This window comes from Phascolarctos cinereus, unplaced genomic scaffold (assembly GCF_003287225.1).
Source record: "Phascolarctos cinereus isolate Bilbo 61053 unplaced genomic scaffold, phaCin_HiC Scaffold_1;HRSCAF=81, whole genome shotgun sequence".
Taxonomy (NCBI): domain Eukaryota; kingdom Metazoa; phylum Chordata; class Mammalia; order Diprotodontia; family Phascolarctidae; genus Phascolarctos; species Phascolarctos cinereus.
Window position 1 is genome coordinate 210,104,667 of NW_027555514.1, and position 14,126 is coordinate 210,118,792.

General features: G+C 39.4%; 1 protein-coding gene and 1 pseudogene across 5 annotated transcripts in view; both read right to left on the reverse strand.

Moving 5' to 3' along the window:
- Positions 1–618: 618 nt before the first annotated feature.
- LOC110201512 (peroxisomal 2,4-dienoyl-CoA reductase [(3E)-enoyl-CoA-producing] pseudogene) lies at positions 619–1,594 on the reverse strand (annotated as a pseudogene).
- A 7,492-nt stretch (positions 1,595–9,086) lies between these two features.
- The window catches only part of KANSL2 (KAT8 regulatory NSL complex subunit 2), a 45,616-nt gene continuing 40,576 nt past the window's right edge, over positions 9,087–14,126 (reverse strand). For 3 of the 5 annotated variants that reach the window (XM_020977170.2, XM_020977169.2, XM_020977172.2), the window contains 2 exons: positions 13,742–13,861; positions 9,087–11,211 (listed from right to left, as the gene is read on the reverse strand). In XM_020977170.2, coding sequence (XP_020832829.1) covers positions 11,074–11,211; positions 13,742–13,861 — 258 coding nt within the window. In that variant the 3' untranslated portion in view covers positions 9,087–11,073. Of the gene's footprint in view, positions 11,212–13,633; positions 13,862–14,126 lie in introns of those variants that run through there. The other 2 variants (XR_013487535.1, XR_013487536.1) reach the window with 2 other exon arrangements.

A 14,126-nucleotide genomic window follows, 5' to 3' on the forward strand; every position in this document is an offset into this window, starting at 1 on the left:
TTAACAACATCAATTTTCTTCTTCCTTTTGTCTGTGATAAAGTTTAGTATAATGACCCTTACTTTCCCTTCTCTCCCAGAGGGTAGAGAACTTCACCTCATCAGGGAGCACAGAAAAACCTGAAGGCCCACTGTTTGGACTAGGAGCTCTTGGGAATGGAGGAGTCCAAGTTATGGTAGGAACCTGAAGTTCTGGTCATTTTCGCCTGGGAGTCATTTCATCACAGTCATATTTATCCTTAGGAGAGCAAAGATGACTCAGGTTAAAATGAGGCTCTTATCACTAGGCAAGTTTTGAACAATATTCCCAGCAGGATTAGTCAGCACTAAAGGCTGGGAAAGGAAGCTGACATCTTTACAACAAAGAGCCCTTTGTTCCAAGGGCATACACAATACAGACTTAATGTATTTCCCTGAGTGTGTCTGTTGAAAGGATAAACTAGTGAAAGATGTGCTTAGAATGGTCAAAATCTTGTGGTTGCTTGAAAAAGTTTTGTTTCAATCCAATCTAGTTCTACCTCATAATAAGATTCTTACCAGCAGCTCATCAAGTTGGACCCCATAACCTGCCTGGTAGCATCAGCAATGAGGCCACTAGAAAGAAGGGGATGTTTGTAGATTCACCAGGCTTTTCTGGCCAGAAAAACCCTATAAGTATAAGGAATGAGAAATAGTCTAGTTAGATTCGGCACCCTACAGCTTTGCCTTGAAATAGCTTGGCATGCCAGAGGGAATCAAAGGGAGAAGAGGACAGGGAAGACTTATGAAAGCTGTAGCACTGGATCGAAGAGTAGGTCTGAGCTAGGAATCCTCCTCCATTTATCTCAGAAGGGCAGCTACCTAGAGTTTGGAAGGGTATGTTTCAATCCCCAACAACTTCATGTAATCACTGGCATAAGTCAGCCAGCTCCCACCATCCACCACCAGAACTGTGCCTGTCACATAGGATTCTAAGGGGCTGGCCAAGTACAGTGCACTGTGGGCAGTCTCAGTCTTGTTCCCCAATCTCTTGAGAGGGCTTCCTAAAATATTTCTATACCAGTTGGACTGATGGCCACTAAGTCAACACATCCCTTCGGTGCCACTGATAAGGCCCAGAATCAGGCTATTAATTCGGACATTGTTGTAACCCCACTCCACAGCCAAGCACCTTCTCATTGCATCCACAGCTGCCTTAGCATTGCCTGCATGCACATGGAGCACCTACCCTTGGTAGTCCAGGGTAGCAGTGACGTTAATGATCACATCATCATGGTCCCGGAAGTAATTCTCAAACATTTTGGAGATGTTGAAGGTGCCAGTTGTATCAATATCGATCACAGTTTTGTATGCATTGAAGGAAATGCTGCTGGCTGCACACAAAAAAATTACCTGCTGCATCACTGATGAGAATGTCAATCTTGCCAAATGTCTTCAGAGCCTTATTGACTATAGCACTAATGGTCTGAGGCTCTTGGACACCCAGAGACAGGGCAAGGCACTGCTGACTAGTAGCAGTAATCAGTTTCTTGGCAGCTTCAGACATCCTTTGCTGGTTTCTGCTAGCAATGACTGGCAGCCATGCCACATGAAAATTCCTGAAATTTGGAACCCAATTCCTGAGACTCTTTCAGTGAAAAAGGCCACTTTGTCATGAAGGATATCTGGGCTAAAGAGGTAGCTATAACTTCAGAGACAGTCATCAGTGGCAATGTCAGGGGGTAGAGGAGACAGGGCTCCATGCCACTGGTCACTTACGAGCACAGACCCTACAACACCTTCCTTCCCTTCTCACAGAATGGTCACTAATTTTAACCATTTGGATCCAGGATCCCCATTGCCCAGTTGTAGAGTGCTGCAAGCCCAAAGTAACATCCTAGTATCCCTGGAGAAAGAGAAGACAGGGAATGTATGCAATAATGGTGAAGATGAACCATTGTTTCTCCTAAAGGCCTAAGTGTCTGAGAAATACATTATGGTTTCTCTGCAACTGGTAAAATGTCTGTTGAGCCGACAGGTCAGGACGTGACTTATATCAGATACAAATATCAATCTCCATTAGCTCCAAAGCCACAACTGAATGCTAAGGCCAGATTGACAAATAATGAAAATCAATTGGTTGTCATGAGAAAGAGCACAGAAGAATACCTGACCTATCTCTGTAACGTCCATACAGCAGGGATTAGGATGAAAGCCCACAAACACCAAACCAGAGTAGGTGACCAGACAAACTAAATTTTTAAAAATTAATCTAGGGAGCATTCATATACATGTCATGTGTATGGGACCTTACTAGGTAGTATGTATTCTATTGTTTTCATAAGTGTATATACATACATATGTATATATGTGTATAGATACATATACACATGTGTATATACAAACATATAATTTCTGCATATATATTATATAGTCTAGCCATGTCTTCCCAAACCTGTAAAATGTATAACTTTAAATTTATACTTATTTCATATTCTATTTGGCTTGTTATTTTAGCCTGTTGAGATTTTTTCAGATACAGATATCACCCATGTTGGTTATTCTTCCAAGTTTAGTTTCATATGATCATAGGAAACCAAATATGACCATTAAATGTATTTTATGTCATCATCCAAGTCACTGCTAGAAACTGTTAAGACAGCATAAGGTCTGGATAAGATCTCTAGGGCACACTACTAGAGAACTCCCTCCAAGTTGACATCAAGTCGTTAATGACTAGCCTTTGTACTCTACCATCCAACACTTTCTAAATACACCTAACTGCTATCATCCAGGGACCTACCACTTGGTAGCACTTAGGTTCCCTTACTGTATTTCTGTGTATATTTATGGAGCAAAGTGAGATGGGAGAAATGTGATTTTTATCTTCTCTGATGCTGGGGAAATTACTTAACCCTTCTATCTTAATTTTTTCTTTAAAATGAAATGGGATAATAAAACCAGAGCATCACATAAATGTCAGCTATTATCACCTAGGCCACATGCTTCACCTCTTCCACAAGCACAGCAGTATGAAGAGTTTGGTAAACAAGGACAGAATACAGATTGGCATAAAGAATTACAGGAAATTACAGGCTAACAAAGACTCCAAAGTTAAAAAATGTCAGAGAAAGGGAAGGTTATGTAGATTTCCTTTCAGAATGTGGATTAATTGAAGATGTCTGAAATCCAGCACAGGCCCCACCAGCACAGCACAGCCCCAGCAGGCCAGGAGCAGGCATTGGGAGTGACTGAATCAGCAGCAACAGTGGCTGCTTCCAGGGCTCCCAGCTCACAGACGGGAAGGGGGTCAAACAGCTGGTCAGAACAAGATTATAGGAATCTCTGCTAGCACTGAAGCACAACTCTGTTGCTTTGCCCACACTCAGATCTAGGTCCCAATCCTGGGTGGCAGTCCCAGAGCAGGGAGGAGCACTAGTATAGTGCAGAGCTTGCAACAGCAGTGGGAGGGTGGACCCTCGCAGTTCCAGTGCAGAAAAGAATTCTTGCAGTCGCTCACAGACCAGAGTACAGTCTGTAGATTATACCACCTTGAAAACTTACAGGTCCCTAGAAGTTTCTCTAAAAACAGCTGCACAAAACCTCTGAAGCTCAGGACAGTGCATCCGCCACCCTGGAAGCAGAGCCCAACTTCAACAAAAAGTTAAAAGTCAAGTAATAGGCTGGGAAAATGAGCAACAGAAAAAAACTCTTGACTACAGAAAGTAATTATGGTGACAAGGAAGATCAGAACACACACTCAGAAGAAGATAGCAAAGGCAAAGCTTCTACATCCAAAGCCTCCAAGAAAAATATGAATTGGTCTCAGGCCATGGAAGAACCCAAAAAGAATTTTGAAAATCAAGTAAGAGAAACAGAGGAAAAATTGGAAAGAGAAACGAGAGTGATGCAAGAAAATCATGAAAAATGAGTCAACAGCTTGGTGAAAGAGACACGAAAAATATTGAAGAAAATAACACCTTAAAAAACAGAATAACCCAAATGGTAAAAGAGGCACAAAAAGCCAATGAGGAGAAGAATGCCTTAAAAAGCAGAATTAGCCAAATGGAAAAGGAAGTTCAAAAGCTCACTGAAGAAAATAATTCCTTAAAAACTAGAATGGAGCAAATGGAAGCTAATGACTTCATGAGAAATCATAAAACAAAACCAAAAGAACAACAACAAAAAAAGACAATGTGAAATATCTCATTGGAAAAACAATTGATCTGGAAAATAAGGCCAGGAGAGATAATTTAAAAATTACTGGACTACCTGAAAGCCATGATCAAAAAAAGAGCATAATACTAGTTGCTATTTTTTTTTCTTCATTTGTGTTTTGTTTACTCTTTCTGGTGGTTCCTTCTATTGGTTCTAATTCTTATATCACTAATATGAAAATATGTTTAATAGGAATGTATATGTATAGCCTACATCAGAGTGTGCACCGCCTTGGGGAAGGAGAGAAAAATTTAAAACTCAAAAGCTTGTAGAAGTGATTGTTGATAAACCAAAATAAACTAATTTTTTAAAAAGAGCCTAGACATCATCTTTCAAGAAATCATCAAGGAAAACTGCCCTGATGTTCTAGAACTAGAGGGCAAAATAGAAATTGAAAGAATCCACTAATCACCTACTGAAAGAGATCCCCAAAGGAAAACTCCTAGGAATACTGTAGCCAAATTCCAGAGTTCCCAGGTTAAGGAGAAAATATTGCAGGCAGCCAGAAAGAAATAATTCAAGTATTTGGGAAACACAATCAGGAAAACACAAGATTTAGCAGCTTCTACATTATAGGACCACAGGGATTGGAATATTAATATTCTGCAGGTCAAAGGAGATAGGATTACAGGCAAGAATCACCTACTCAGCAAAACTGAGTATAATCCTTCAGGAGAAAAAAATGGACATTCAACGAAATAGAGGACTTTCAAGCATTCTTGATGAAAAGACTAGAGCTGAATAGAAAATCTGACTTTCAAATACAAGACTCAAGAGAAGCATGAAGAGGTAAACAGGAAAGAAATCATAAGGGACTTATTACGGTTGAACCTTTTACATTCCTGCATGGAAAGATGATATTTGTAGCTCATGAGACCTTTGTCAGTATTAGGGTAGTTGAAAATTATATGTACGTATTAGATGATAGACAGACACAGACAGACAGACAGACAGACAGACAGACAGACAGACAGACAGACAGATAGATAGATAGATAGATAGATAGATAGATAGATAGATAGATAGATAGATAGATAGATAGATAGAGATAGAGGGCACAGGGTGAGTTGAAGATGAAGAGGTGCTATCTGGAGAATAAAATTAAGGGGTGAGAGATTATACTGAGAGGAGAAAGGGAGAGGTAGAATGGGGTAAACTATCTCACATAAAACAGACAAGAAAAGGCTTTTACAATGGAGGGGAAGAGGGGGAAGGGAAGAGGGAATGAGTGAATCTTATTCTCATCAGATTTGGCTTAAGGAGGGAATACCATACACACTCAATTGGGTATGGAAATCTATCTTATCCTACAAGAAAACAGGGAGAAAGGGGTTAAGAGAGCAGGGAGATGATAGAGGGAAGGGCAAATTGGGGGAGGAGGTAATCAGAAGCAAACACTTCTGAGGAGTGAAAGGGTCAAAGGAGAGAATAGAATAAACAGAGGGCGGGAGAGGATTAAGGTAAATATACTTAGTTTTTCACATGACTACTATGGAAGTGTTTTGCGTGACTACACACATATAACCTGTATTGAGCTGCTTGCCATCTCAATGAGGGTAGGTGGAGAGGGAGGAAGGGAGAAAATTTGGAACCCAAAGCTTTAAAAACAAATGTTAAAAATTGTTTTTACATGCAACTGGGAAATAAGATATACAGGCAACGGGGTATAGCAATCTATCTTGCCCTACAGGAAAATAGAAACGGAAGGGGATAAGAGAAGGGTTGGGGAGGGGGGCGGAGATAGAAGGGAGGGCAGATTAGAAGGGGTATTCAGAACGCACACCACTGGGGCAGCTAGGCGGCACAGTGGATAGAACACAGGCCTGGGATTCAGGAGGACCTGAGTTCAAGTCTGGCCTCAGACACATAACACTTACTAGCTGTATGGCCCTAGGCAAGTCATTTAACCCCACTGCCTAGCCAAAAAAAAAACAACCCAGAATGCACACCACCTCAGGGTGGGGGAAGGGACAAGATGGGGAGAAAATCTGGAACTCAAAATTTGAGGTCAATGTTTAAAACTAAAAATAAATTAATAAAAAAAAAAATTATCAGGGAAAACTGCCCTGATATTCTAGAACTAGAGGGTAAAATAGAAATTGAAAGAATCCACTGATCACCTCCTTAGATGCCAAAATGAAAACTGCCAGGAATATTATAGTCAAATTCCAGAGTTCCCAGGTCAAGGAGGAAATACTGCAAGGAGCCAGGAAGAAACAATGCAAGTATCATGGAGCCAGTCAGCATAACAGATTTAGCAGCTTCTACATTAAAGAATCAGGAGGGCTTGGAATATGATATTCCAGAGGGCAAAGGAGCTAGGATTACAACCACGAAATCACCCAGCAAAACTGAGTACAATCCTTCAGAAGGGAAAATGGGCATTCAGTGAAATACAGGACTTTCAAGCACTCTTGATGAAAAGATTAGAGCTGAATAGAAAATCTGACTTTCAAATATGAGACTCAAGAGAAGCATAAAAAGATAAACAGGAAGAGGAAATCACAATGAACTTAATTAGGTTAAACTGTTTATATTCCTACATGAGAAGATATTTGTAACTCATAAGACTTTTCTCATTATTAGAGTAACTAGGAGTATATTTAGACAGAAGGCACAGGTATGAGTTGAATATGAAGGGATGGTATTTAAAAAATAAAATTAAGGTGTGAGAGAGGAATATACTGGGAGAAAGAGAAAGGGAGAGGTAGAATGGGGTAAATTATCTAACATAAAGGCAAGAAAAATTTTTACAATGGAGAAGAGGGAGGAGTGAGAAGGAATGACTGAACCTTACTTTCATCAGAATTGGCTCAAAGAGGGAATAAGATACATAGGCAATGGGGTATAGAAAGCTATCTCAACCTTAGAGCAAAGCAGAAGGGGAAGGGGATAAGAGAAGAGAAGGGAATGGTGGTGATAGGAGGGAGGGCGATTAGGGGAAGGGGTAGTCAGAAGCAAAACACTTTTGAGGGAAGACAGAGTAAAAGGAGAGACAGAACAGAATAAACAGGTAGAGGAAATAGGATGGAGGGAAATAATTAGCAATAGTAACCATGAAAAAAAAATTTGAAGCACATTTCTCTGATAAAGGTCTCATTTCTCTAACATATAGAGAACTGTCAAATTTATAAAAATAAGAGCCATTCCCCAATTGATAAAAAAAAAATCAGTCTTCAAATGAAGTAATTAAAGCTATCTATAGCCATATGAAAAAATATCCTAACTCACTATTGACTACAGAAATGCAAATTAAAACAATTTTGAGGTACTACCTCATGCCTATTAATGTTTGGCTAATAGGACAGAAAAGGTAAATGACATGTTGGAAGGGATGGGGGGAAAATGAGACATTAATATACTGTTGGCAGTTGTGAACTGATTCAACCATTCTATAAAGCAATCTTGAATTATGCCCAAAGGGCTATAAAACCATGCATACCCTTTGACCTAGCAATGCCACTACTAGGTCTACATACCAAAAGAGACAAAAAACAAAAAGAAAAGGACCTATATGTACAAAAATATTTATAGAAAGGGCAGCTAGGTGGCACACTGGACAGAGAATTGGCCCTGGAGTCAGGAGGACCTGAGTTCAAATCCAGCCATGTAATACTCATTAGCTGTGTTAACTCTGGGCAAGTCACTTAACCCCAACTGCCTCACATAAAAAAATGTACATTTATAGTAGCTCTTTTCTGAGGGTAAAGAACTAGAAACTGAGGGGATGCCCATCAATTGTGGAATGGCTGAACAAGTTGTGGCATGTAATTATAAGGAAACACTATCTCCACCCCCCCCCACCCTTCTCTTATCCCCTTCCCTTTCTATTTTCCTGTAGGGCAGGATAGATTTCTATACCCCATTGCCTGTATATCTTATTTCCCAGTTGCATGTAAAAACAATTTTTAACATGTTTTTAAAGCTTTGGGTTCCAAATTTTCTCCCTTCCTCCCTTCTCCACCCACCCCTCATTGAGATGGCAAGCAACTCATTACAGGTTATATGTGGGTAGTCACACAAAACACTTCCATAGTAGTCATGTGAAAAACTAAGTACAATAAGAAATGATGAGCAAGCAGGATGCTCTAGAGAAACCTCCAAAGACTCACATGAGCTGCTGCAAAGTGACATGTATTTTGTACAAAGTAACAGTAATGCTGTAAGATGATCAGCCATGAATTACTCGGCTATTCTCACAATACAACAATCCAAGACAACTCTGAAGGATGAAAAATGCTATAAATCCCCAGAGAAAGAACTGATGGTGTCTGAATACAGACTGAGCATACTTTTTTTTCCCCCATTATTTTTGAGGGTTTTTTCTTTCACAACATGACTATTATGAATATGTCTTGCATGACTACACATATATAACCTATATGGAATTTGGAACTCAAAAGTTTTAAAAACAAATGTTAAGAATTGTTTTTACACGTAATTTGGGAAAATTTAAATACTAAAAAATACCAAAAAAAGTTATGAAGACAATGGAAAATGAGAGCTAGAGTCAGTAGGATGATTGGTCAAAGTTAGAAAACCTAGCATAATTACAAATATTAATGGATTTACAAAATCACAGTATTTACAAAATGCTTTCCTCACAAGAAGATTATGAGGAAGGTAGAACATTATCCACATTAAATAGATGTATAACCTGAAGCTCAGAAGAGTTAAGTCATTTGCCTATTATTACATAGTTGCCAGGCTTCAAACATAGGTCTCCAGACTCACAAATCCAGCCTCTCCATATCAAAGTTGCCTTAGGATGAGGATAATCAATAGTTTCCAGACATGTCACCAAAAAGGTCAAGGAAAAAACATTTTAGATTTGGCCAAATTGGCCAGAAGACAGGGTGAGGGCACTGCACTTCAGCATAATTCAGTGAAATAATTGGGATCAAAGTCAGATTTGGCAAGTCAACAAGTATTTATTAAACATTTACTATATGCTAGACACTTTGCTTCCTGACTTGAGATAGCAAATGGATAGGAGTTAAACAAAAAGGATGTGAACAGTTCCTCCAGGAAGGAGTGAGATTTTGGAAAGGATAGTAGATCCAATGAGGATTTCCAAGATTATAAAGTGCGATAGGTTTAAAAGTAGATGATACCAAAAGCATAGTTATTTATGTTGGCAAGGAATGGGATGGTTCTCAGCAGATAAATGTCAATTTGAGAACTTCTGCATGGATACAGTGATAAGCAGGGCCACCCAGAGCATTTCATATAGACAAAAAAAAAAGAATGACAGAAAAAATATATTTAAATGCCATGAAGTCTTAGTCTTTACCTCAATTTTCAATTTTTTAAACAGGCTAAGCTTTAAAAGAGGGTGGCTGGGAAATAACTTGGAACTCTAAGAGGAGAATGAGAGTTTTAGACTATTTAGACTATGAATTTTGGTAGCAATGGTCAGTGATGTGGTTAAAATAAATTCAGAATTAGATTCAAGGCTGGAATAGATTTAGTTGGAAACTCCTTGATGTGCATATATAGCATTACAACAGAGAACCATCATGTACTTTGGGGGGAGTGGGGGCAGGGAGAAAGAGGGAACAGGACCTGGGGCCTCGAGGCCACAAGTGGACCTAGAGGTCCTTGGATATGGCCTTTGGAACTCCTTGGGTGAGTCCAAGTTTTACAGAACAAATCTTTTTATTAAGGGGATTTGTTCTGTGACGCTTGGATTCAGTCAAGTACCTGAGGACATACAGGGCCACATGTAGCCTTGAGGCTGCAGGTTCCCCATCCCTTCTACATGTACTGGGAGGGAGGGAGAGGGAGAAGAACCTCATTTACTCTGAACCATATCTCTTCAATGTCTTTTTGCAACTGTCACTAACATCCATGGGCTGTGGAGACCTCAAATTTAAGCAAGGAGGACCCTAGCAGATGGACACCAGAAAGGGGGAAGAGAAAATGATTATGTTGTCTCTTTCCCTGGCAACATATGCTTTTAGTAACTTTTTCATACACTGTGACGCTCTCAATAGATCCTCCAGACCAACGTCCCCATAGCCTTGCCCCAATCCAAAGCAGTTTCAACATTTTATTTACATGAAGACATGATCGTGTGTGTGTGTGTGTGTGTGTGTGTGTGTGTGTGTGTGTGTGTGTGTGTAAACAGGTTTAGAAGATGGGTATTTAGAGTTCTTCTCTATAAAGTAAAAGATTCTCACAAAGGCTACAGGCCAGTACCCCTTTTTCCATCACAGAGGTGGCCCTCTCAAATACCGAATTATTCAACTAAACCCACAACTCTCATTCCAAGTGATAAGATTGTTTTTCATTTTCAATACATTTTCTTTCTTTTTTAGATCATTTCATAGAAATTCTGTACAGAAAATTTATATTTTATCTTACACAAGGTGACCACTACAGAACTCTAGACAGGTTAAAAGCAGGAAGCTAGAAGGTTAAGAAGGGTTCAAGCCTGCAGACCGTCCACACCTGAATTCCTTTTGGGGTGGAGGGAGTAGGACATGCCCATTTTAGCACTCCACTTTGGTGAAAGATCAAGAGGAGCTAGGAAAATATAAGATACTGGATAACCAGTTTCCAGCGTCAGAAGTCATATTGGCTACCCAACTGGTTTCCTGGTCAAGGTTTTGGGATTCCATTAAGATATTTTCTTCCCCTTAGACACAAACTCATTCGCTGATCCCCAACAAGTAGCATTACACACATCTTGCTCAATTTAAAGAGTAACCCACAGCTGAGACAGTTATTGCTCTATTCGCAGAACAATTTGGTTTTATGATTCACTATACACCTTAGCTGCCCAGAAGGGGAAAAAGTAAGTCAGCCTGGGTTCTCTCTTCTGGTGAGGAATAAATTTTTCTTAGGGAAATGAAGAATTCGACCTCTCCCAAAGTCAACTTCTCAGTAGCAACCATCAGCTGATAGAAATATGTTCTGGCTTCCCATTGGTGGCAACCACTCCACTTCCGGGCAATGTTGCAGAAACTGTGGTTTCTTCAGGTTTCTGGGATCCCTGCGGCCTGGGTACACCTACTGCAATCTGTACTTGGTTCTGTTAAAAGAAACAGATGTCTTGGTTAAGAATTCAGTCCCTAAATGAGGTAGAAAACTGACTTACTAAAGCTAATAACAAAAGGAATAGCAAAATGTTCTGTGCCAATATTCTCAGAATGTCATCCCCACCCAATCTGTATCCCCAGCCCTTATACCTCCTGACTACCATCCTGGCCATTTTCCTATCACACCACTGCTGCTACACCCTTCAGATCTAATCTCCAGAGACAATGACCTAGAGGAACCAAGTCACTGAACTTTGGAATTCCTATCATAGAACTATGTTGTCCTGCCAGCAAAAGCCCACTTAAACTATGCCCTGCAAGCCCCAGAACCTACCAGGGGTGGGGAACCTTGGGTGTAGCCTTTTAACTGAGTCCAAGTTTTATACAATAAATTTTTTTATTAAGGGGATTTGTTCTGTAAAGTTTGGATTCAATCAAAGGGCAGCATTTAAGGACCTAGAGGGCCACATATGACCTCAAGGCTGCAGGTTCCCCATCCCTGATCTCATCCATCTTCCTACCATGCCATCAATCACATTCCTTCACTTCCTCCTTACTTTATACCTTTCTTACTTTAGAAAGAGTAATAAATTAAATATTACCTCTGCTTCTGGAAAGTCAATCAGCTTCTCAATTGTCCCATTCACTACTCATATACCTTCTATAATTCTACCCTTCTCTGGTCACCATGTCCTTTGAAGGTAAGGACTGTCTTTCGTTTATATTTATATACACAGCATTTAAAACAGTGCCTGGCACATGACAGGCACTTAATAAAGACTTTTGCATTCCTTCATTTTTTGCTTCACTATCAGACAAGTAGAGAGCCCCTCTCCATAGAACCCCTAGATCTTTGAGAACTCAGCTCAAATACTAGTTTCTACACAAGACTTCCTCTGATCCTCCCAGTCATTAATGTGTTTCCCCACCAAAATTTATCTTGTATCTATATATACTAACTTAGATTTTTGCATATCCATACATATATATGTACATGATGTCTCCTTCAGAAAGACTGTAGGCTCCTTGAGGGCAGAGACTATTTACTGTCTTTATATCCCCAGGACTCAGCACAGTGATGGATATACAGCAGGCAGGTACATGCAAAAATTTTTTGTAATTTTATTTTAAAATAAAAATTTTCTTCCTATCTATATTTTCTATACCTTATGCATTTAAAAAAAAACCACCGTTAATTAATGCAGTTTATTTCAAGTTATTCTTAAATTGCAGTACTTTTAAGTGTTAATCATGCTTGTTTATTGGGAACTGATTTTTTCAATGTCCTATAATACCAATCACACCACTCTGCAGTTTCTTCCAAATTAACCCACTTTCCCTCTTAGAGTTCTAAAACAGGAAGACCTTCATCTAGACTCTTATGAAAACAATGGCTACAACAAAATTTCTGGCTATCGTACATATTCTATCAAATGCTTAAAAACTGGAGAAAGACCACATTACATACTACTGCTAACCTTCAATGTCTGATGCTTAATAAATGCTTGCTGATTAATGAATCAGTAGTGGATTTTTCCCATTGTTGTTATCATTTTCTTTATTTCTGTATTACGTAAATTAAACAACAACAATAATATTTATAAGGTTTTAAAGTTTAAGGCTTGCAAAATGCTTTACACATAATCTCACTTGATCTTCACGATGACCCAGTGAGGTAGGTGATATTATCAATTATCAGCCTCATTTTACAGATGAGAAAACTGAGGCTGAGATAAGTTAAGACTTGACCGGGGTAACATACCTAATAAGAGTTGGAGGCAGGATATGAGTTCAGGTCTTCCTAACTCCAAGTACAACGTACTACTTAATTACCTGCTCTTAAAAAGTAAAAGGTGGGGCAGCTCAGTGGCACAGTGGATAGAGCAATGGCCCTAAAGTCAGGAGGATCTGAGTTCAAATCCGGTCTCAGACCAAACACTTGACACTTACTAGCTGTGTGACCCTGGGCAAGTCACTTAACCCCAATTTCCTGAAAATTAAAAAAAAAGTAGAAAGTAGAAAAAATCCAGGGCCCAAAAACCCAGTAGTCTCTCCACAATCTTTTTTTAGATGACTAAAGAAAGGTAACCCAGCTAAAAAGACACAAGAAAGAAAAGTTTTAGGATTATAAAGTCTTTGAAGAGATTATCATAATATAAAAGAATTCATATACATATTTGAGGTGAAGTGCACTTAAGTGCCTTGTTGGTTGATTCAAAGAAAATAAATTAAAATGATAAAATGTAAGCTCTTTGAGTGCAAGAACTGTTTCATTTTTGTCTTTTATTTCCCAGTGTCTAGCACAGTGTTTGGTATGTCTAGGACCTTAATAAAGGCTTCTGGACCAAATGACTGATTAGAAAGGCATGTACAATTAAGAAGGCAAAATTAATTTTAGGTAGCTTTGTACTCTACCTGTGATGATATTCCCACTCCCCAAGGTACAGGCTGGCCAGCAGAAAACCCCTTGCCTGGCTGTGTTACTGCATTTGGGACACCTAGCTAAGGACGTTCTTCACTTGCCAGAATATCCACAGGAGCTTCAGCAACATCTTTGATTGAATGATCCTCCAGAGTTAGTGAAGGGTCAAAGAGCAAGGGAGAAGGAGGGCACTGCATTCCATCACCCACTACATCCAAGTCCTAGAAGACGGAAAAAAAAAATACCACAGACAAGTCTATCAGTAAAATCAGAGGAACTGATACCAGCTACAGGGGATATAGTAACCTCATTTTAACCAACTGTAGGCAACTCCTAATTATTCTCACTGACTCTATTTTTCAAAAAGAAATACAATTTATTAAAAAGCTACCTACAGCTGACTCCACAATGATTCCTCTTCCCAACCTAGCAAAGATGGCACAATCAACAACAAAATAACCAAAAAGCTTAAAGGAAGAAAAGCAG